At 44.4% G+C, this 25,263-nt stretch overlaps 1 protein-coding gene across 2 annotated transcripts in view; it reads right to left on the bottom strand.

The window, feature by feature from the left end:
* Window positions 1-25,263, bottom strand: part of TMEM260 (transmembrane protein 260) — a 75,511-nt gene that overhangs the window by 24,362 nt on the left and 25,886 nt on the right. For both annotated transcript variants that reach the window (XM_081940274.1, XM_081940273.1), the window contains exons 4-15: window positions 21,383-21,560; window positions 19,455-19,568; window positions 15,744-15,923; window positions 13,687-13,727; window positions 12,622-12,705; window positions 11,212-11,329; window positions 10,175-10,347; window positions 7,948-8,119; window positions 6,801-6,949; window positions 4,683-4,859; window positions 4,333-4,386; window positions 3,612-3,702 (exon numbers count right to left, since the gene is read on the bottom strand). In XM_081940274.1, coding sequence (XP_081796400.1) covers window positions 3,612-3,702; window positions 4,333-4,386; window positions 4,683-4,859; window positions 6,801-6,949; window positions 7,948-8,119; window positions 10,175-10,347; window positions 11,212-11,329; window positions 12,622-12,705; window positions 13,687-13,727; window positions 15,744-15,923; window positions 19,455-19,568; window positions 21,383-21,560 — 1,531 coding nt within the window. The remainder of the gene's footprint in view (window positions 1-3,611; window positions 3,703-4,332; window positions 4,387-4,682; window positions 4,860-6,800; window positions 6,950-7,947; window positions 8,120-10,174; window positions 10,348-11,211; window positions 11,330-12,621; window positions 12,706-13,686; window positions 13,728-15,743; window positions 15,924-19,454; window positions 19,569-21,382; window positions 21,561-25,263) is intronic.

The raw sequence follows: 25,263 nt of genomic DNA on the forward strand, positions 1-25,263 counted from the left end.
AAAGCCACGGATGATCTCGCCCAGCGGTTTCATGTATGTGTTGAACAGGAGAGGCGAGAGCACCGATCCCTGTGGCACTCCACATGTGAGTGACCTCCGGGTCGAACTCTGCTCCCCTGCCAACACACGTTGCGTCCGGTCAGAGAGGTAGGAGCCAAACCACCGTAAAACGGTGCCCCTGACTCCCAGCCCCTCTAGCCGGTGCAACAGGATACCATGGTCGATGGTATCGAACGCCGCCGAGAGATCTAATAGGACCAGGATAGAGGAACAACCCCTATCTCTGGCCCTCCAGAGATCATCAACCAATGCGACCAAGGCCGTCTCCGTGCTGTGCCCGGGTCGGAAGCCGGACTGGCGCGGGTCTAGATAATCATTTTCCTCCAGGTGACGTGGGAACTGCTGTACCACCACATTCTCTACAACCTTCGCTAAGAAAGGAAGGTTGGAGACAGGACGATAATTGGCTAGGTCCGTTGGGTCCAGGGAAGGCTTCTTGAGCAGGGGCCTCACCACCGCCTCTTTCAAGGCGGCCGGTAGAGATCCCTCACCCAGCGAGGCGTTCACTAGGCCCAGGAGCCAGTCGCGCGTAACCTCCCAGGATGCCAGTACAAGCCAGGAGGGACACGGGTCCAATAAACATGTGGTGGGTCGCAGACGTCCACGCAACCTGTCCAAATCCTCGATGGCAACCGAGTCAAACTCCTCCCAAAGCGGTCCCTCAAGACTCGCCACGGGCGTCTCTACTGGACCACTGAAAGGGGCCCATCCCATCCGGATTTGAGCGACTTTGTCCTGTAGATATTTCCCAAACTCCTCTGCTCTGCCCTGTAAAGGGGCTTCCCGCGGTCTCTCAAACAAGAGGGAGCGGGTCACCCGAAACAGGGCGGCAGGGCGGTTATCTGCGGACGCAATAAGAGCGGCACAATATTGACGTTTGGCCGCTCTTAGTGCCACAAGGTACGTCCTCAAATAGGCTCGTGCCTGTGCTCGGTCAAATTCGGAACGGGAGGATCTCCAACGACTCTCTAGGCGTCTCTTGTGGCGTTTCATCACCCTTAGCTCCTCAGTAAACCAAGGGGCCAGGGTGGTTCGTCGCCGCAGGAGAGGCCGCAAAGGCGCCACCCGGTCTAGGGCCCCGGTAGTCGCACTGTTCCATGCGTCTACCAGGTCCTCTACTCGAGGGCGGGTCAGATCCACAGGAGGTGGCCCAAGCTCCGTCTGGAACCTATCTGGTTCCATCATGCGCTTGGGGCGGAACCATCTAATGCCTTCCGGTTCCGCCTCCTCGCGGTGGGGGGTAGCACCAGGGAAGTCAAGCCGGAGAAGTGAGTGATCCGACCATGACAGGGGAATAATAGCTAGATCCCCTATTCCCAGATCACTCGTCCATTGGCCAGAGACAAAGACAAGGTCCAGCGTGTGGCCTCCCTCGTGAGTAGGGCCCTGAATTAACTGGGTCAGGTCCATGGCTGTCATGGAAGCCATGAACTCCCGAACCCCCTCAGACGCTTCTCCCATCGACGGCAGATTAAAATCCCCCATCACTAACAGTTTGGGGGTCTCAACCGCCACCGATGAGATCAGCTCGAGGAGTTCAGGCAGGGCCGCTGACGTATAGCGAGGAGCCAGGTATACTATCAGCAGGCCCAACTGCCTCCCTGGGCCCCATCTCACGACAAGGGACTCACACCCGGATGTCTGTGGCACAGTGAACTCTCTCGGCTCTAAGTCTTCCCGGATAATCACTGCTACCCCACCGCCCCTTCCCTGGGCCCGAGGCTGGTGAAATGCTCGATAACCTGGCGGGCACATTTCCATGAGGGGTAAACCACCCTCATGGCCCAACCAGGTCTCGGTTATTCCTGCGAGGTCCGGCACCCCCTCCAAAATTAGATCGTGGATGAGGGGGGCCTTATTGACAACGGACCTCGCGTTGCATAACATCAGTCTCAGGCCTTGGGTCTGTAGAACCTGACCACCTAGTCTGCAGGGGTTGGTACGAACGACCGGGAATGACCAAAAACCCCGGTCTCCCAACCGACTACGTGCTCTTGATCTGTCCTCGCACCTGCCCCTCCCCACGACCATTGGTATCAAGGAGCCCTGCACAGGAATGCTATCTTCCCTCTCCTCCCCCACTCCGCTCCCTCCCCCCTCGACCACACCTAGGTGCCTGGCTCTCCCATCCCTCCTGACTTCCCCCCCCCCACCCCTGGAACCCCTTACAACTTTTAAAAAACAATTAATTAAAAAACCCCTCAGTGTGCGCTTCCTCCACCTCTCTGGGTTAATAAACCCGTCCTCGAGGTGGGCCCTTGAGAGGGCAGGAGGCCATAGCTGCGAGAGGGGGGACTCCCGCATCAAAATAAGGTCAGACCTCGTATACATAATAAATGGTAAATAATAGATACATAAATACATCGGGCTAAAGATGGTTACTGGGTGCTAAAGGTGTTAAATAACTCTGCCCGTTAAAAATCATAACAGAACGGCAACCAAGATTACAAGATGAAAGAGATGAGAGAGATGGGTAGAGAAATAGGTAGAAGTGGTTAAAAAATATGTGGGGCCTATAATCTACAGTTCTTAATAGTAGGGGGTTAGGCAGATCTTAAAAACCGTAAGAGAGTGAGCAGATAGTCCATAGCAGGCGGGGGGGGGGGGCTCAGCAGCTCCCCATAGTCCTTTCATGCCCCAGATGGTAAGGGGTTAAGTCGTCCTCAAAGTTTGTACAGAGACAGGCTAATCATCCATACTGGGAGGGAGGTGGTGTCGGCGGCTCCCCGTGAGCCTTTCAAGCCCCAGCGTCGCCTAAGCGCCCTTTCAGGCGACCTCAGTTATTCAATCCACATTTCAGGCGGCCTCTGTTATTCAATCCACATTTCAGGTGGCTATAGTTATTCAATCCACACTTTCTGCCGGCCTCCGGCGCCTTCCAGCAACTCAGGCGACTCAGATGTTACAATGTTTCCATGTTTCAGTGTTACAATGTCTCACGCCCAGCTCAGACCTCCCAAGACCTCCACTGGGCTTCTGGTAGGCTCGGGGCTCCCAGCCGGTCCAGCGGGTCGGGGACTGATGTTTGGAGCCCCCGATGATCTTCCAAGCCGCCTCTGCCACCCCCGCCTCCCTTCGCCTTCTCTCAAGTGAGGACGCCATCGTATCCCTGTCGCTAGCCGCTCAGGGCGCTCAGGGCGTCGTTGATCTCACCTCAGGCTGTCGAAGCTACCGTGGCTTGCAAACGCCCGCAAACGCCATAATAATCCCTTGAGAGGGAGCATCATAATAATCTAGTACAGTGTTTCTCAACCTTGACAATTTTAAGATGTGTAGATCTCAAACTCCCAGCAATTCCCAGCCATCACATGCCTTGGGAATTCTGGAAGCTGAAGATCACACATCTAAAGACACAGTCTAAATAGGTGCATTAACACTGACCTACCCTGACACCCATTTTGTGTATAGCCAGGTTTCCTACTGCAGCCACTTTCTGACTGCACTCATTACATAGTGCAAACTTACAAATGATTCCTGTCCCAAAATTGTGACTTATCCCCTAAATATTTAGACCACTTGAGCTTTTCTATCCCAAACTGGAAAGTTCTCACCTTATAAGCAAGGATGTAAAGCTTTGCTTTCTCTTCCACAGATGTGGAACCAGTTTCTGCAAGGTCAAAAAGAAAGAAGGCTGTTTTCATCCTAGGAGGGGGGAAAAAAACAACAGAAGTGAACTGTATATTCTTTAAACACCAACTGACATCCATGAAAGAGGAGGTAGGATTCACTTCCCCATGGAATGATTGTGTTGAATTTATATTTACCATCAAAGAAATAAAGAGAGACTAGTGTAGATCTATTTCAAGCTATTTAGCTCTCGTCAGCTAATCATACCCTTCTGGGATTCAAACCCAGGCTACTTACATATTAGGTAGCTGTATTAACCTCTAAGACACAGGTTCTCCTTGCTTTGGCAGCTATACCGGGGGGAGATTAAATGTTTTTTACCAGGGAAACCTGGGTCTACCCAAATATGGGATGGCGCATGGAATGATTGTATCCCAGTTCACTATACTGAGCTGGTGTTTACTGGATATGGCATTAGAAACTTTACTCCAAAACATCTGAAGGGCACCAATTGCCTTAATTCATTAACTGAAGTTAATATTCCATCCCTCTGATAGACACCAGCTTCCTAGATTGTCACTGTGCTTCCTCTGCGTTTTACCTGCTCAATGCTGCAATGTGCAATATAATTAATCTGTACGTAGATTGATACAATTATCCTCTTTCAGACTTTTTCTGAAACATGGGAAGGAAACAGGCTCTCACCTGGCTTGCCACATCTCTTCATTTGCTACCAACTCCCAGGAAGTTGAGTCAAACCTTAAAAAAAGAAACAGGTAAATTGATATGCAAAACCAGTTAGAGGCCCCCAAAGACAGAGCATGAACAGGATAACTAAAACTTTCCAGATAAAGTTGAGGAAATGGGAACGAGTAAGGTGATGTTATCCTTTCAGTCATGTCCATTAGCAATTCTATCCAAACCCTCTCTGGATCCATACCAAACATACTTTTGATGCTACCACTATATCTTCACCAATGACAAAAAGAATTTGCACTTTACCAACTCCCTTCTTGCAGATTTTTAGAAGCTACTGCCAACTACGTGCCACTAACCTTCCATATTCCTCAGTCCAGTTGTAGAGGTTTTGGGTACGCTCAACCCACATTTCAGGATCAAAGGGAACTTTTGAAGATGCAAGTTTATCGCAAGAGCCCCAGGGCCAAAGGGAATAGCCTTTTTTCCAGGTAGGGTCACCTTCATGGAGTCCAATACAGACAAAGGTGTCTTTGCTATTACAAAGATACAAACAAATTAATAATAAAAAAAAAGGTAAGTGGACTTGTACAATGGTGCGTGCCTATGATAGCACTAACACCAACCAATATGGAGAAAGCTAGGAGCGATGGTTGGTTTATTTTATGTTGAATAGTTGTGTAAATGATTTCAGTTGTGTTAATGATTAGAAATACTTGTCTAATCTTGTGCTAGATCAGGGGTGTCAAACTGGCAGCCCGTGGACCAGATGTGTCTTGTGCAGGCCACGCCCACCCCAGCTCCGTGAAGGGAAAAAACATCAAGAAACATCATGTGACGTCATGCGAGTTTGACTCCCATGTCTAACTTGAGATACAGGATGAGAACAAGAGTTTACTTCAAGGCTTCAGAGAAATTCAGAACAGGACAAGGCCATTTAGGCTACTGAACTTTGCTCCAGGCAATAACCCAATAATCCTCTACCTGAACATCACCAGTGATGGGAATATCCCATCTCTCACAGTAATTGATCAAATCTAGAAGATCTCCAAGTTGTTCTGACCTAGGCTTCCTTCAAAAGCATGAAGCAGAGTCTTGGTCCTAGTAAAACCTGTTACACGACTGTGAATTCCTTTCATTCATTCAGTCAGCAAGGCTTGGCAAACAGCTTTTCAGAGGAATATTTATCAACATGAACCTTATCTTGCTTGGAGAGCTGTTAGACAACTAATTTCCAAACGCAGGGCAAGGCAACACTTGGGGCAGAGTTTCTTATAGTCACAAACAGAACTTTCCACTCTTTAAACAACAGAAGGAACGAATTGTTTCCTGCAAAAGCCCACTCCCCGTTCGCTCCTCTTGTTTCCTATGTGAGGGGCCAATCACCTCCGAGGTGTGGCTTTACTCCCAAGTTGACCCTGTTTTCTTAGTTGTTCTTGTCTTCCGGCAGCTCTATGCATGCACACACTGGGAACAGGCTCCAGCTGTTCCTCTGCCTCACTGCTGTCTAGCTCCCTCTCTGCCTCCAACGCAGAGCCCTCGTCTGAGCTTTCCTCAGCCCCCAGGACTGGCCCATGTTCCTCCCCAACCACTTCACTGTCCGACTCCACTACCAGCTTGTCTGGCTGCCGGCAGGCCACAACATAAAGTCCCTTCCAACTCTGTTATTCTCTTCTCTTACAAACCGGTCTTGCTATTGGGAAGGCTTTTCCCCTCTAATATTCAAATAGAATTTTTCTTCTATAACTTAAATCAGAAGTCTCCAACCTGTGGGCCCACGGGCCATCAACCTGGAAAGGTTGGAGAACTCTGACTTAAATCAACTATTCTATGTCTGAAATGATAGAAAACAGATCTTAGCAATTTTTTGTGTTCATATCCTTCCATACTCTCAAAACAACCACAAACTCACAGCGTCACATTGCCGTCACATGACATAATTGCGATGTTTTTCCCCTTCATGGAGCTGGGGAGGGCATGGCCTGTACATGACGCATCCAGCCCCCGGGCCGCCAGTTTGACACCCTGCTCCACAACCATTGACACAGATAAACCTTCAGGTGGCCTCGATGACTTGCTAAAAGAACGCAAATGACCAGTTGTCTACAAGGAGCATAAATCCTTCCATTCCCCACCATCCAGTCAGAGCTCAAGAAGCTTCTTGGATGAGAAGTGAAACGTCTTCAAAGAAAAACCAGAAAGTCCAGTTGCCTCTTGAAAAAGCACGTTTGGGACAACATACCGCTACGTATAAAAATGGCCCTCAGTTATATGGAAGTGAGAGTAAAGATAAATTAAGGCTCGCCAAGTTTCCTTTTATTTTAACCCAAGTTTTTAATATCCTTGACTTCACATCACTTACTCCTTTTCATGAACACTGCATACCACTGTTTAAACATGGCAGAGAAGAGAGGTATGTATTTACGCATGCGATAATGTAGGTGAATGTATGCTAGTAGGTGAAAAGGAATGCTTACTGTCTATTTACTTTGAGGAAATGATGAAGGTTGAATGTGACTGTTCCATCCGGTAATGGCCCTTCTACAGGATTCCAACGGTGCCCAGGAAAGGTGACACCAGGTAAATGTTTAGCCAGCTTTGGCAAATACCAATGGTAAGTCATCATCTAGCACATGGAAGAAATTGTATTTATTTTAAATATTTACATACCACTCTGGCTACCATTACTTAGCCAATCCACAAACGTGTGCCCTCTCTTGGGGGGGAGGAGAGAGAGAGAGAGAGGACAGACAGACAGAGGGAGACAGAGAGACAGAGAGAGACAGACACAGACAGAGACAGAGAGACAGAGGGAGACAGGCAGAGAGAGAGAGAGACAGAGAGAGGGATGGAGGGAGACAGAGGGAGACAGAGAGAGAGGGTGGGAGGGAGAGACGGAGGGAGGGAGTCAGAGAGAGGGGGGAAGTCAGAGGGAGAGAGACAGAGGGAGGGAGCGAGTCAGAGACAGAGAGACAGAGGGAGGGAGACAGAGAGAGAGACAGAGGGAGGGAGGGAGGGAGGGAAGGAAGGAAGGAGGGAGAGAGAGAGAGAGAGAGAGAGAGAGAGAGAGAGAGAGAGAGAGAGAGAGAGAGAGAGAGAGAGAGAGAGAATTCTTTAAAGTAGGACATGTGTGAACAACATCTCATAGAATATCATGACCCAATGTTTCTCTTTTGATATTTCCAGCCTGCTTTGGAGAAGAAGTGAACCACATTTAAAGGCAAGGTGATTCCTGCTTTCCATCACTGCAACATTCAAAGAAGACTGACAGTTGTTAAACTTGCCTTCTGTTTTTGCCAGCTCTCTCAGAAGCAAGAAACTAGCCCAGAGGCTAGTTTCTATTATTCAGTACTACAGGACCCAGTTAGTTGCACAATAATGATCTTGTGACAAGAAGCACATTCATAAATCAGGAAAACACAATTCACCAATGACCCAGAAGATGCAATATGGTAGGATAGGAAATGGCAATAGAGACAGTATTATCCTATGCTGATCTCTATTCAGTTGTGATTAAAGGTGCTAAGATGCAGAGAGTTATCTAGTATTTAGCATCTCCATGGCAGAAGCAAAATTCAAAATGGAGACTTCTGATTTGCAGCTATTCTATGATATTCTACTGACCTCTTGGTCAACTAAGGTGATATCAGGTCTTATACCCTCACAATGATGCATGTAGCGAAGAGAATTCCCAGGCAGGTCCCCTCTTAGCAAGATGATGGCATCTGGAGGCATGGAGGACAAAAGATTCATGGCAAACCGCTCAACAACATTGTTGTTATTTTGGTCACAGACACTGTTTCAAAAGGGAAAATTAAAAAAAGAAAAAGAAAGATTTGTCAACCTATCAAGCAAACATTTTGTTTTCAGTCCAAGCCCAGGTAGCTACATCAAACTACATCCTTTGAAAGGAAGGAAGCTATGCACAGGAGAAGAACCTTGATGGTAACAATGGGCCATCAGACACCTGAGGTGTGCTGCAATGGATACAGTGTTAAACCTGAAGCACTGTGTACCCCCTCTCAAGCAGAAAACGAAGCACTCCATTCTTTCATCAGCACTTTATTTCAAAACTAAATTCAAAAACCAAAAATGAATTCTTTAACGGTTTTTTAAAAAATAATATGGCAATAGCCCGAGATCCCGTTTGGAAATAGACCCAACTGCTTAGGAACAGAAAACGACCAAGATACAAGAGTTTCTCCCACTGGCTTGTTGATAAATTGCACTTTTTTTTTGCCCATAGTAGCCATTGTCAGGGTTCCAACGGATGCCCTAAATCATGAGCCTCAAGCCAAGCTTCAAAAGAAATCCAGTTGTATATTAGGAGCTTCATGATGGCATGTTCCAAGTGAAGCCAACTCTGACCCTATGTAATTTATGGCCCAGACTTGACCCTGTTTCCCTCCTCCCCACAAGTGGTTCATTGCCAACGGAGCAATTTCGCGGGCTGTAGAGATCACTCCCCTCCGGCCACTGTGGATAAGCCTGGGAGATAGCCTTGAGAGAGATATGTTTGGAATGTGCTTCTGTTTTTGGCTGCAGTGCTGCTTCGCCATTTCCCCCCCTTTGCCTATGGCAATCGAGAGCAGGCCAGGGTTGCTTTGCTAGTTGACAGCCATTTTATGATTAGGAATCCTCCCTAGGGAAGGTAGCCCTTTTTACTCATGTCAACAGCTTGCTCTTCCAAACTTCAAACATACCAAGCCCCTAGCATAAAAAAAAAAACACTACCAAGAAAGCAAGACTGACATGAAGTTTCATTCATCAGAGCTAATGTTAAGATACGAGGGCTTAGGATGCAGACTCTCAGAAACTGAATAAGCAAACTTCCTGCTCTCGTTGACGAATCAATTTTTTAAAGGAAAGCTCTCTGTGTGAGATTTGAACCTCTCTTTCCCTAAGTGCAGAATGGAAAGACTAGCTCCTTTTTCCCAAGAAGCAATATCTATTTGTTCTTGGTTCTTAACATCTTTCCGAACCTCAGTGAGTTACCTTACACTGGTTGTCCTTACCATAGTCAAAAAAATAGGAATATGATAGAGAAGTGCAAGAATCAAATCCCCAGCTAGAAACTTTGGGGTAAATCTTTGCCTACTACAACCTATGGAGATAACAGAAGACAGCAGAAGTTGGCATTTACCACCAGCGAGATTGGCCAAAATGTTTCCCAATCGCTCACTGGAATGTTGGAGATGTGGATATAAATGAAGAACCTTCTACCATATATGGTGGACCTGTGCCAAAGTCAGAGAATATTGGCTTAAAATAAAGAAATGGATAGAACAGGTGATAGAACAAAAGATTGAATGGAAACCAGAACTATTTCTACTGGGCATACTAGGTGATAAAATGTGTAAAAAATCTCAGTATTTAACACTACATATATTAACTGCAACAAGAATAGTATTTGCTCAAAATTGGAAGCAGAACAATAGGTTGACCATGGAACTGAGAGAAGAATCGGAGTACTATAAGGTGTGAAGTATTATTTATGACAATTATGATAACACTGTATAAATCTGTAAATATTATTATAGTTCAAGTGATTATACGATATATTATACAATATAGAATATATTAGAGAATATAGAAATAGAGCTTATGTAAATACAAATGATATCAACGATAGTGATATGGACTCGTTGTAATGAGCAGAAATTTGTGTTCTGTTTTTTAATGTTTAAAAAAAAGCTTAATAAAAATTATTAAAAAAAGAAAAAGGCGGCAGAAGTTCTATGTTCTATGTACATATTGCCCTGAGTAACTTGGGGGAATAGAGAAGAAAAATACACGGACATTAGTGCTCAGTCCAATAAACATTATTAACTGCTGCCTCCCTGTTAATTACCTGTAATTGGAGTAGATTTGAGCAGTAACAAGAACAGCTGCCAGAAGCCATTCCAAACTGTAAACCATTCTGCTGTTTCCAATAAATATCTCAACAAGAAAAAAGAGTAAAGAGAAGCCAAAGCCAGCTAGAACGACAATCACTGCATTGCTTTGCATCCAGAATCGCTCGACCTGTTGAAGAACAGAATAACAGAGTTGGAAGAGACCTTGGAGGCCTTCTAGTCCAACCCCCTGCCTAGGCAGGAAACCCTATACCGTTTCAGACAGATGGCTATCCAACATCTTCTTAAAGACTTCCAGTGTTGGGGCATTCACAACTTCTGGAGGCAAGCTGTTCCACTGATTAATTGTTCTAACTGTCAGGAAATTTCTCCTCAGTTCTAAGTTGCTTCTCTCCTTGATTAGTTTCCACCCATTGCTTCTTGTTCTACCCTCGGGTGCTTTGGAGAATATGGAGCTTCTGGGGCAGCGTTTCCCAACCTTGGCCATAGCTGGGGATGTGGACTTCAACTGCCAGAATTCTTATAAATGGCTATTCTGGCTGCGGAATTTTGGGAGTTGAAGTCCACAAACCCAGAAATGGATAAAGTGGGAAACACTGTTTTAGGGGATGATGGATTTTGAAGATGATGTAACCCAGTCTAAAAGGTGCTTTTATTTTATTAAATTTCTACACTGCCCATCTAACCTGGGTCGTTTACAACATCACTTTCAAATTGGTTTCCAGCTGCCTCCCCCCCCCCACCTTAAGAGGATCAAGTAGCAGGAGCATTCTCTGCCAGAAACCTTAGTGAAGTTTTGTGATTCAAGAGAGACCATTTGAGGCCAAACAGGCAAATATCTTAGTCTGGACTAAAAGTACTTTTTATTTGCGTGCTTCCAGCTTTTAAACAACAATGTTTGGAGGCTGTTTACAATAACAATGAATATGAATCTGCAAAATGAATGTAAGTTTCTAAAATGCATGGTACCTCCTTTCAGAATCCCACTTTTGTTTTTAAATTAAAATGATCCCTTTTAATTAAGCAAACTCACCACCCCCTTAAACAGGGGCTTTGAAATATCCAAATTTGCCCTCCAAGCAAAGAAAAAAGAGTATGTCAATAACATTGACGTAAACAGCCAAATCAGCTGTGACTTCTCTGTCTTCGGCCTAAAGTGGAGGAAAAAATATAATTTGAAAGCTTTATGAAGACAGTTTACGCATGCAACAAGAAATTGCAAAATGAATAAAGCCTATTACTTACATGATTCTATCTATGACTCAAATTAAAAGCACAGGTGAACAGCTGTGACAGTAACTGGAACAAATCATGAAAAATAAAATCACGCACAGCTGTTCTCCAACTTAGTGCCTTCCAGGTATGTTTATACTACAATTCTACTACTCCCAACTATGACAGAGGACCTGAGCTGGGAATGATTGTTTTAAAGAAATAAATGAACAAGTTTTTTCTAACGTTAATTTTCAAAAATAAATAATTGAATATAATAAATATACTGAATTTACCAAAATCAAAATTGAGTCTGAACTGAAGATGATCCCGTACCCCAATCTAAGAGCAGATAAATCTACATTTATCTCTCTGCAACCCTAGGCAAACTCTTCCCCATTTTATTAATCTAGGGCAGGGGTGTCAAACTCAATTTCATTGAGGGCCATGCCAGGGTGGTGTTTGACCTTGGGGGGCTGACGAGGTATTGCTGGGGTGAGGTGTAGCTTGGGTGGGCGTGGCCACCTCAACATCACTCATGTCGGAGAACTTATGGAGGCCCAGGTAGGGCTGGGGGGGATCCATTGCAACGTCCTCCTGCAGTGCCAGCAAAAACGGAGCTCAGGAGGGCTGCATGGAGGAGGTTGTTGCAGCTGAAAACGGAGCTCAGGAGGGCCGCGTATACGTTGGGGCGCCTGTAGTGTCAGGGGTGGCCAAGGTAGGGCTGGGGGAGCAATTGCTTCAGCACTCTGCCAGCAAAAATGGAGCTTGAGAGGACCATACATTTTTGCTGGCAGAGGCCCCGCAGACTGGTCCTTTGCTGTTTCCAGGGCGGCCCCACAGGCCAGATCTAAGCACCCAGCGGGCTAGATCTGGCCCGTGTGCCTTGAGTTTGATACCCCTGATCTAGGGTTACCAACTCTACATGAAACCAATCCTGAAGACTTTGTCTTCTATAATAAATGTATGTGACATACTTGTGTGCACACACAAAATTTAATTTAATTTAATTTAATTTATTAGATTTCTAGACTGCCCCCTCTCCCCGAAGGGACTCGGTGTGTGTGTGTGCGCACAAACTTATATAAACACTTCCACCAAAAGTTATAATCTAAAAAAGGCAGAGCAAGGCGCATACGCGTCAGGGAGAAACTTAGTTCAGTCTAACTTTCTGGTTCTCCAAATAAATCTCCAATTTGGAAATATTTAAGCCTGAAATAAACTCCAGTACCTCACTGCACAGCATACACATCCAGCAATTGCAAAGGACAGGACAACAAGGGAAAGTTCCATCTTCATGTGGGTTACCTGAAAACTGCAAGGAAGCCAGAGAACAAGAGTATTTGGCACTATAAGGACAGCAAAAGTTCATGGGAAGATGAAGGGAGCCACACATTATAAAATCATCTCTTGCATAAGAGCTAAAGGCAGACGTTAGAGCATCTGGCAAAAGCAGTAGCACTTATATACCACTTCATAGTGCTTTACAGCCCTCTCAAGCGGTTTACAGAATCAGCCCCAACAATCTGGGTCTTCATTTAATTGACCTCGGAAGGATGGAAGGCCGAGTCAACATTGAGCCGTGCAGGATCAAACTGCTGGCAGGTGGCAGAATTAGCCTGCAATACTGCATTCTAACCACTGCGCCAGTACGGCTCTTTGGATGCTTTCACAGTGCGGAGAAAAACCACTGGATCAGACAGAGATTAGGTGCCTGGAAAGAAAGTGCTGAGCTCTTATCCAATCTAATAGCACACCCAAACAGGGCCTGGACCATACCTGTTCTCCTTTTTTCCCAATATTTGCTTGAATCTGGCACTCAGAAATGGCTGGGTCCACCAGCTATCACAATCAAATAACTCACAGGAGAATAGTTATTCCCACCCATGTCCCTTTCACAGGTTCACCCCTAAATCCATTCCATCTTGTTATTGCAATCCATACTTTTTTAATCCAAACTTGAATTTGTATTTGGTTACTTTACTCCACTTGGGGATTGTTTTTAATGGACAGCGAGATACGATGGTTATTTGCAAATACGTACATTTTAAAATGTGCCTTATTTTTTCTGCTAAGATCTTGAAACATTTGGGATGTCGAAAAGGAATATAGGATGAAGATCACAAGACAGTACTTCCTCCAAAGTCTTTTAAATCTTCCACTGCCTAAAGGACAAATTAAAGCCGCAGTCTTGCACCCACTTACTGCAAATAAGCTCCACTGAACGCAAGAGGAAATGTTTGTGTCAGATACGCTTATAATTACACTATAATCCATACGACTTGCATTCACTTACAGCAATACATCAATCGTACTGGATCCATTTTCCAATTTTACCTGCACAGGAAAAGAAGAAAATTCAGGATTATTTATATAATGTAAGTCTAGCTATACAGTCCATTTTGGTTAACCCAGCCGGCACCCAGGATCTTTATTGTGGAATATCCATGCATTTCATCAGGAACAAGCAATTCCGAGCTCTGACAGAGGGGCTTCGGTCACTATCTGGCCTGCGGCCACACTGTGCAATGTTAACTTAAACAATGCATTTTTCAAACCAACTTCAAGGGCTCTGCAGCAAAATATCGCAGTTAAGGATTCCTGCTCAGAACTCCAGCCACTCCATCCCAGCCTTTTCCCCTTTACATAACCCCTATATTAGTATTGGTGAACCTTTTCGGCACCGAGTATCGAAACAGGAGAGCACATGCACTTCCCAGAAACCGGAAGAGCAGCTGCCCGGTGCACATGTGGACACCAGGAAGATGATCTTCCAGTTTCCGGCATGTGCATGCGCACCGGCCACCTGGTCTTCCTGTTTCTGGCGTGCATGTGTGCACAAGGAACAACTGGTCAGAAACCGGAAGACCAGGTGGCCAGCACGTATGTGCGCACTGGAAACCGGAAGATCATCTTCCCAGCGCACTCACAGGCACCCGGTGGCTGCTCTTCCATTTCCCGGTGCTCCCGCGTGCGTGAAGGCCAGCTGGACGGTGCGCTGGATCCCAGAAGAGCAATGGACAACGGCTCACGTGCCTAGAGAGATGGTTCTGCATGCCACTTCTGGTACATATGCCATAGGTTTGCCATCATGGCCCTATATCAATACTGAACATGCTCAGTTCTGACCGGACAGTTCCAGCATTTTTTCACCTTTTAGTTCCTCCCCATTCACCCAACATATACCTATAGTCCTGAAGACCTGACATCACATGTGCCAATCATTATGGGACAGCTATATAAGGACAAATGGTTGAAAATGAGTTCTGGATTCCCAGTGAATAGTTGCTTCCTTACTTGGGTTTCATTAATGCCGATCAAGTATGCGTTCACAAAGAGTTAATGAGAACTGATGAATCCCGTGCAACCACAGTAACGCTGTACAAGATTGCAACCTCTACCAGTAAAACAAGCAAGGGGACAGGGAAATTGATGGAATCATTTCCTGTTTGCAAGCGCCATCCCAGTTCAAACAGAAATTATCTGAAATACTTTCTGGCTGTCATGCGAATAAACCCTGCCAGCTGCACATGGCCAAAGGCTGTCATTTTTACTCACTGAAAAGTCCTAAGTCAGAAAAACTGAGAATCCACTGAATATTCATGGCCAGATAGACCCGAAGCTGGCTTGACTGCTGCAATCAGACTGGCCTTAACACACAAAATACCCCTTTTGGGAAATGCTAATACCAAACATAATCCTGTCCAACGCCTGAGTTCCTCTGATCACTTCAAGGACAAGCTACACATCAATTATATACTGTAGTAAGTTTAAAGTATCGCCACCGACTTCAAAACATAAAAGCAGTTAAGATGCACCTACCTAATATGAATTGTACAGCTAGCAAACAGGGGGGCAGTGCAGTTTAATATAAACCACTGGAGTTTATTGGAAGTTCAAGTCCACCCTTCAACAGGAAGTGTAGTAGGTGACCAGTTGCCTTGTCTTGGCTCAGCCCACCTAAGAGGGTTGGCAATGGGATACAGAGAGGATTTCTAGGGTAGGAGGAAAGCTATGATACAGATCCATACAGCCTTCACGTTCCTCTGCCAGAGGAGAACGCCAGGCTGCCTCTGGGTTGCATTAACCTTCATGTTAAATGAAAATGCCATGACTTGAACAGCTGGAGGGGATTTAAATGATCTCTCCAGTCACCAAGTGATTACAGCTATCCTAAGGAACAGGTGCAAGGACTATCAAAACCGCAAGTGACAAATAACAAAAACGGCAAGGATTCGAAATTCCTTCTGCCTTTCAGAGCCTGACCTGCGAGTTGAAAAGATGCAATATCACGCAGGTTTAGTCATTTAAGAGAAACTTTTTTTTTTTCTTAAAAGGAGAACTCCAATTTACCAGATTGAATGTGCCGTACTCTTCCCGGAGAAGATGGGTCATAAATCCTTTCAAGGTTGTCTGGTCTCCCCAGGTCCAGCGAGCTTTATTGAGGTAGGAAGAGATAGGCAAGTAGAGATAAGGCAGACAACCAGCCAAGAAGCAGGAGCCTAACTTCAGCACATTGCTCAGGGTCACCTCCTACACCAAAAAAAAAAAAAAAAACCATTTTACAGCACCGCATGAGTCCTCTGTTTGCATTTATTTTTATTTATTTATTTGTCAAACAGGTATAAGTATAAACATGGACATGGACACAGGATAGGAGTACAATTAAATGGGGACAGTAGGACAGGGACGGTAGGCACACTGGTGCGCTTATGCACCCCCCCCCCCCCTTTACAGACCTCTTAGGAATGGTGTGAGGTCCATGGTAGACAGTTTAAGGTTAAAGCTATGGGGTTTTGAGGATGTAACAACGGAGTCAGGTAGAGCACTCTAGGTGTTGACCGCTCTGCTGCTGAAGTTGTGTTTTCTGCAGTCGAGTTTGGAGTGGTTTGCCTTGAGTTTGTATCTATTGTTTGCCCGTGCATTACACTGCTGCAACTTCAAAAGGGGCAGCAAGTGGACAGAGAGAAATCTTGTCTAAGCTAAGCTTCAGTTGGCCCCGATCCTGCTAATATTCAGGAAAGTTTTAAAAAGATGGCTCCCCCACCCCCCAGATATTGGGCCAAGATAATAGATGATCCCACCTTCCGGGAGATGGACTTAAGATTGGCTTATGCCCTTTTAGTATTATTTCTTAATTTGCCATATTGTTTTGAAATATATCCCCTGGAACTGCAAATATGTTGAGTTGGATGCCTAGAGTGCACAAATCTTCTAAATTAGGCAGCAAACAAGTAAAATACTGACACATAGAGCTGATATCTTAATTTGCATGTGGAGTCTCAAAACATGATGTTAAAAATGGCATTCTCCGTGGATTACTCTTGGAGGATGACATCACCCTGATCCTTTCTGCATGGCAGGATGCAATTTCAGACTGAAACAAATAGTATCTGAGGCTCCCAAGGATCACATCACTGGCACCTTTGGCCACTGAAATTAAGCCATGACAGGACCAGATAGCAGAAATGCTGCAAAGGGGAGATAAACCACTTTGCAATGATTAAAAAACTGGATGGGTTTTGATCAACGCTCCCTCCCACAATAATTAAATTAAAATCTAATGTCTTAAAAAGTCTAGTGCTGATCTTCTAAAGGCCATTACCAATTGGAACATCCGCATTTAGAGGAGCTGGAGATTTCTCAGCAGCATCTGTAGATGGGGAAGGAAATCTGGCAAGGTGGCAGAAATGGCATCCTGACGGACGTTTATGGAGATTCTCAGGCATCCAGATCAGGGTTGGCAGCAATCTCAGCAGTTCCAAGAAGGCTCCACAACCATTTGCACTATTCAGGTGACCCTGAGGGCACAAATAAACCTTCAAGCAGCCTCAATGACTCTCAGAAAGAGTGCTAATGGCCAGATGACTGCAAGGAATATAAATCCTTTCACCTTCCAACATTCAGTTAGAACTGAAGAAGCTTTTTGGATGAGAAGAGAAACGTCTCCAGGGGGCGGGGGACGACAACTCCAGTTGCCTTTTGAAAAAGCATCTTTGGGACATTGTGATGGATGTTTCACACACACACCCTTTTTTTTGTGTGCAACGATGTCACATACAAAAGAGTCAGGACTACAATCACAATACTCTCCATATTAATGATAACCTCACCTCCATGGAAATCCAGGAGGCCTACTCTTAGGGGTACCCAAAAAGGGCCACTAATCTTCTGAAGTGGGACGCGGTGGCTCAGTGGCTAAGACGATTAGCCTGTCAATCAGAAGATCAGCAATTCAGGGGTTCGAATCCCTAGCGCTATGTAATGGAGTGAGCTCCCATTACTTGTCCCAGCTTCTGCTATCCTAGCAGTTCGAAAGCATGTAAAAAAATGCAAGTAGAAAAATAGGGACCACCTTTGGTGGGAAGGTAACAGTGTTCCGGGCACCTTTGGCATTTAGTCATGCCGGCCACATCTTCGGACAGCACTGGCTCTTCGGCTTTGAAACGGAGATGAACAGCGCCCCCTAGAGTCGGGTACAACTAGCATGCATGTGCGGAGGAACCTTTACTTTTACCTTTAATCTTCTGAGAACTAGGGATTACACAGGGACATAATCTGAGTTAGCCAATTTAAATTATTAAATATTATAAACTCACGGTAGAATTTATAGTGATATTACCGTAACGATCTCACTTTCCTGAGAGATTCAGACTTGAAAAAATTCTTGAGGGGGTAGAAAGGAGTAAAGCCACTTTTTTTTCTGCTAAAATGAGTGACAAGTCATCATGACCAGATGACATGCCTCATGGAAGAGCACAAAAACAAGGATACTGAAGTGGAGTAACCAGTAAATATAATTTATAAGAAGCATTACCTGCAGAGTACTGCATCTCCATTTAGAAGTGTTTTTTAAAAGGGAATCCACTGGCCCTTGTTTCAAGAGAGGATTTGTGCCTCAAACAAAAAGACCAGCTTTGGGATCTCTAAATATACAACAAGAGGATGAAGAAGTTAAGCATCTCAATAAACTTTTTAGGAAAGAGAAAAGTAACCATAGCTTTCAGTTCTGCTTTTGAAGACTTTTTGAGAGCCTTCTTCATTTTCCAGTCCTGATTTGTAAAACAGAATCTGTCCCAAAGGTGCTTTTCAAAAGGCAATTGGACTTTCTTGGTTTTTGGGACAACCGTGACCTCGATGGTTGAGAATCTCCATTAGACAAAACAGAAGCCGATTCTCTCAAACTATAAGGTTGAGCAGAAAGATGCTTCCAAATGGCTATGGTGGCAGCTGAGAACTGTAACACCAAGTAGTGTCGTGAAATATAGTGTACATTTGTTCGAAAATATAACAATTCTAGCATTAATAATATAATACCCCAAAAGTATTCAGAAGTATCAATGTGCTCCGAACATCTTCTTTAGCCACAAATTTTCTTGTTTCATTTCATTTTTTACATCAATATATAAAAATGAAAAGAACCAGAAACTGATGTGGAAACAAGGCAGGTCCAGGCAGGTAGCGAAAACAGAGAGAGTAGCAAATAATTGACAGCTATTCTATGAATGAGCAACCTCCAACCCAGCATCTTTCTCACATATAGATAGTTCTCGCTTAATGACTGCCCTGTTTAGCAACCTTTTGAACTTACAATGGTGCTGAAAATGTATCCTTATGACTGGTCCTGCATTTACGACTGTCACAGTCTCGGAATTGAGATTTGGGCACTTCATGGACCATCACATGCTCACCATAAGCGTGCTTCACAGTCAGCTTCCAAAAAGTAGAATCAATTGAGAAGCTTTATGGAAATTTATGCAGCAGCCTTATGCAAATTTATGCAGCAAATTTGCATAAAGGATGTCTTGCCTAACAACCACATCATTTAGTGATGGGATTGCTAGTCTCAGTTTTGGTTATTAAGCAAGGACTATTCTTAAAATTCCAACTCTGCCCTTGAACTCAAAAAGACAGGATACCCTTGCAGTCATTTTTCTTATCTCCACATGTGAAAGGGACAGATGCAGACTTTTTATTAATTCTGTATCCCCCCCGCTTATTATTGTTGTTGATTGTTGTCATTTGGAACTCTCCAAGCATGTTTCTAGACTTCCAAATACTCACACCCTCTCTGAACAAGCGAGAGGAAACCCACAAAGCAATGCAAAGCACGTAGATCACAATGGTATGTTGGTTGCACATGCTGAGTCCACAAGAGAAGGCGCCCACTTTACAGATCTGCAAAAAGAAGAAGAAGAGGAAAACATCAATTCTAACCATGGATTTAAATTGGTTTTCCAAATTGTTTTTGCTCTTACAGTGATTCTGGGGCATGGAGCAGTTGGTTCTCACCGCAGCATCTACAGGAGTCTTCACACTCCAAAGGGTGGAGCTTGCAGCATAATGGCCCAATACCAGGGGTGAAATCCAGCAGATTCTGACAGATTCTAGAGAACCAGTTGTGGAAATTTTGGGTAGTTCAAAGAACCGCAAATGCCACTTCTGGCTGGCCCCCGAGTGGGGTGGGAATGGAGATTTTTTACACCCACCAAGTCACGCCCACCAAGCCACACCACACCCACCAAGCCACGCCCACAGAACCGGTAGTAAAAAAAATTGCATTTCACCACTGCCCAATACTGTGTTTGTCTCTTGGCAAAAGGCAGCCAGAGCTGTGGAGGATGACCACATCTGTTCACATGGCTCCAAATTCACAATCCTGGAAGCCAAAAGATGACTTTGGCTGGTCTCATAAAAGGTACACAGGTTAGTACTTGATCGGGATTATGAGAAAATCCAAGGGTTGTACAATAGTAGACAACGAGAAGTTATCTTAGGTGGCCAGAGGTTGCACACAGTATTTGGAGAACTGAGGACTTCAGTGGGTAGGGTGAGATTGCGGTAGGTGTGATCGTGTTGCTTTCTTAGATTGGAAGGGAAGACTGCAAAACTACGGCACAAATTTGGGACAATCATGACTGAAGGGCTCCAAGGTTGCAAAAACAGTTTGTTCTGGAGCCATGTACTCTCATGTGCTGCCTATCTTGTACTAGGCTTCCCCCATCCCCAAACTGGGCTCCCTTCTGCATATCAGGAAAAAAAGAAGGGGAGGGGAGATGCCGTATTTTCGGAGTATAAGACGTACTGAAGTATAAGACGCACCATGATTTTGAAGAAGCAATTTTTATAAAAAAAAGGTTTTGCACTCTGCAGACCTCCCAAAAACAGCCCATTTTTCGCGAAAACCAGCACATTTTATTCCAAAAAGGAGCATGGATAGCTTTTAGGAGATTTGTAGAGTGCTCCTAGGAGGGGGGGGGCAAAAACAAGCAAAAAACGGCCCATTTTTCACAAAAACGGGCCCATTTTTTCTAAAAAAAAAGGGCATGCATAGCCTTTAGGCAGCTTATAGAGTCCTGCTGGGGGCACAAAATTGAGCAAAAAAACAGCCCATTTTTCGCTCATCTCTGCCCTCCCCAGCCCCCAGGAGCACTCTGGAAGCCTCCTAAAGGCTATGCATGGCCATTTTGGTGAAGGGGGCGGGGTTTTGGGATGCAAAAAATGCTGTATTCAGTGTATAAGATGCACCCAGATTTTCAGCTTCTTTTTTGAGGGAAAAGGGTGCGTCTTATACTCCGAAAAATACGGTATATTAAGAAAGACTTCAGGAAGTTACAGCTCTAGCAAAGAGAAGAGTTCCTGATTATACCCAAGATCAACTTGAAATATTACTTTGACTCACACATCAAGTCCTGCCACACCGGTGGCAGGACCATACCCTCACCTTTCATACAAAGAGGCTCACATACCTCCATTTAAGATCAATGAAGGGTAAGGATTTTAGGTCAAGATCTTGCTGCTACTGTCAGTGAAAGCTACAAACTTGTCCAATTCCCAAGCAATATCTGGCAAGTTACAACCCCAATATATTCAAGGAGTCCAAGTGTGAGGAACAATTGGCTTAAGCCACCCTATGTAGTTTGGTCCTACTCCCCAGAGGCTTAAGGGGAAGGGAAACCATTCCTGAAGCCTTTTGATCCCGAGTAGGCTACCTTTGATCTCTCTTTTGCAGTTGTTGCTTCCTCGAATTGCACGGAAAGCGCCATCAGCAGCCCCACAAACAGATTGTTTAAGCTGAAAACCTCTGCTGTGATAGACCATTGCCACGTTAGACGGGAAAACGAAAACATCCCCACAGCAAAGACTCCTGCCGCCTGCGAGCCAGAAAGCCTGCAAACATAGATAACAAGAAAATGCATCTTTTCCTCCATTATTACTAGTCCCCACTCATCAGAATTAAATACAAACAAACAGATGCCACCTTCATGGTGCTTCTCCTGCTATCACCCCAAAACCCATACTGTAGCATCATGGGGAAAAAAATATCTTTCTTTTGGCAGGATCCCACCAAAGGCTAGGCTGCTGGCATATTTTTTAACACTTGAATTTTAAATTAATAACTAATTAGGTTGTTATTACAGAAGAACAGCATCCAAGATACTGATAAATCAAAACTACAGAAGCTTCACACATGCTAGAACTACAAAATGCTATGAGACAAGGCCCACCGTAAGGCAATGCAGTGCACCTGCCTTTATTAGCTTCTATCTAGATCAGTGTTTCTCAACCTCAGCAATTGTTGGGTGGACTTCAAGCATGCTGAGTAATCTGGGAACTGAAGCCCACGCATCTTAAAGTTGCTAAAGTTTCTGAAGCACTAATCTGGAGAATCTCCACAAAAGCAGACCTAGTCAGCTCTGGTCTTTCTGGAAGCTGAACAAGGTTGGTGCTGCTTCTGTCCTTGAGGGGGGAAGTGCCTGGGACCACCAGAACCAGTAATTGCCCTGGATAGTTGAAAAGAACCCCCTGGATATAGGCTAGGGCAAACTACATCCATGTTGCCAAGAAAACATGGACGTGATAATTTATTTTATGTATTTATTATTTGTCAACAAGTACAAGGAAACAAGTATGAAAACACATACAAAAATGGCACAGATAAATGGATATAAATAAGCAAAACATAGCCATAAACGCATTAAGAGAGTACATATAAATGGGACAGTAGGACAGGGACAGGGAGCACACTGGTGTGCTTATGCACACCCCCTTAGGGACCTCTTAAGACAGGGGTGTCCAAACTTGGCAACTTTAAGACTTGTGGACTTCAACTCCCAGAATTCCCCAGCTGGCTGGGGAATTCTGGGAGTTGAAGTCCACAAGTCTTAAAGTTGCCAAGTTTGGACACCCCTGTCTTAAGAAATGTGTAAAGGCCACAGTAGACAGCTTAAGGTAAAAGATATGGGGGTTAGAGGAACTAACAACAGGATCAAGTAGGGTCCACACATTTACTACTCTATTGCTGAAATCGATTTTCCTGCAATCAAGATTAGAACGTATTAAATTCAGTTTGTATCTATTGATAGCCCTTGTGTTATTGCGGTTGAAGTAAAAGTAGTCATTAACAGGTAGGACGTTATGGCAGATAATATTGTGTGCTAAGCTTAGGTCGAAATGAAGATGGCGTAGTTCAAGGTTATCCAGGCCTAAAATTTCAAGCCTGGTGGTATACGGAATTTTATTACGAGCAGAGGAGTTGAGTACCCTTCATGTAAAATACCTCTGGACCCTCTCTAATGTTTTAATCTCTGAAATGCAGTGTGGGTTCCAGGCAGGTGAGCAGTATTCAAGTGTAGGTCTGGCAAAAATAATAATAATGTGGGACTAAAAACCAAGCCCTGTGAGGAGAGACTGAAGTGGCAAGGCAAAGAGTGGACTTAGCCCAGGGGGAAAAAATGTTTGGAAAGAAATGCAATATGCTCCTCAACATGCCTGAAAGGGCATCACAAGGAGAAGGTCAGGGCCTTTTCTTTCTTATTTCAGAGTGCCGGATATGGAATTACAGATTCAAGTTAGAAGGAGTGGGATCAATTACCTCGAGTGTACTGCAACTTTTAAGTCGTGTCGACTTCAACTGGCAGAGGAATTGTGGGAGTTGAAGTTTACACGTTTTAAAGTTGCTAAAATTGAGAAACACTGACCTGGAGTGATGGGGGCTCTCACTCATTGGATATGTCCACGCATACATGCTGCTATTGTCTTGAATTGTTCTAACTCAATGAATTCTTGCTTTGAGCAGAGGTTGGATTTCAACGGTCACTACCAATTTGATGAGCCCATGAAATGCCTTTATGCAACAAACCAACCACATAGTGTGCCTAGATACGGTGAATTACAACTTGTACAAGTATTATAAACAATATTTTTATTTAGGATGTGTTTACCTCTAAGCCAGGGATTCCCAATCCCCAGGTCGTAGCCCACTACTGGGCCGCAGCCCGTTCAGAAATGGGCCACCGAAGTGGTGGGTGAGTGCGGGTGTGCAACTCCATCTGTGCAAGAGGCGGTGTGTGTGTGTGGCTGCTGCTTGTGCAAATGGAGCTGCATGCACACAGACACACACTTACTGGCCAGTCGCACATAACCATTCCCTATCCCTCCCGACCTACCTGTCTGCAAAGCTAGAAAGGTTAGGGATCGCTGCTCTAAGCCACAGCCAGTATAAGTTTGATTTTTCCCACAACAGCAACAACCGTGTGAGGTAATTGGGCCGAAGGAGTGACCTTCCCAAAACCATCCAGTCAGCTTCTGTGGCTGAGTGTGCAGAATCTGGATCTCCTCAATGTTAGTCCAATATTTTAATTGTGTTCCACACTGGCCTTATTTGTTTATGGGAATTAGTCTAAAACATCTCTATATTTCATTCTACACATCAAAGTTTTAAGTTTATTTAAATGCCACATTCAGACCTCAAAATATACTAGATTCCCCCCCCCCCTTAGAAATATTGTAGTCTAAATACTTTTATACAGGCTACGGATGCTGAGAGAAATACACTAATTGCTTATTTACATAGGGAAAAAAATCCAGTTCAAAATTTTCTGAAAAGCTTACAAAGTCCAGTGTACATAGTTATGTTTTGTAATTTGTTTTTAAAGATCAGAAAGAAAATATGTGAAAATTCAAGAACGATTTTAAAAAAGTATTCCTTCGTACGTTAACTACAATTATGTTATTCACTGTCATCAAATTTGGTGTTAGCCACTAATTTACACAATTCTCAAGGGGGATGAGTATTTATGGAAATCCAAAATATCAGTGGCTACTTGATGGCATTTATATCTCTGGAAACAAGGGCAGCATATTGTGAATACCACTCACTAAAGACTGTATTTGTGAGTTTTCCAAATGCAATCGGTTGGCTGCTATTCGTGGTAGGATCTGGACTATATTTTCTGTTGGCCAACCTTCATAGCTAAGACTGCAAAGCTCAAAAAATCATCAGTGGTCACACTATTTCATTTTCCAAAAAACTGAAGAAAAGACAGGAGGATCATCTCTTCTAGATCTGATTCATTGGTAATCAAATGCCTTGGTAAGGCCACACTTGGAATACTGCATTCAGTTCTGGTCGCCGCAATGTAGAAAAGATGTGGAGACTCTAGAAAGAGTGCAGAGAAGAGCAACAAAGATGATTAGGGGACTGGAGACTAAAACATATGAAGAACGGTTGCAGGAACTGGGTATGTCTAGTTTAATGGAAAGAAGGACTAGGGGAGACATGATAGCAGTGTTCCAATATCTCAGGGGTTGCCACAAAGAAGAGGGAGTCAAACTATTCTCCAAGGCACCTGAGGGCAGAACAAGAAGCAATGGGTGGAAACTAATCAAGGAGAGAAGCAACTTAAAACTGAGGAGAAATTTCCTGACAGTTAGAACAATTAATCAGTGGAACAGCTTGCCTCCAGAAGTTGTGAATGCCCCAACACTGGAAGTCTTTAAGAAGATGTTGGATAGCTATTTGTCTGAAACGGTATAGGGTTTCCTGCCTAGGCAGGGGGTTGGACTAGAAGACCTCCAAGGTCCCTTCCAA

Source organism: Natrix helvetica (assembly GCF_964273705.1).
Source record: "Natrix helvetica genome assembly, chromosome: 1".
Taxonomy (NCBI): domain Eukaryota; kingdom Metazoa; phylum Chordata; class Lepidosauria; order Squamata; family Natricidae; genus Natrix; species Natrix helvetica.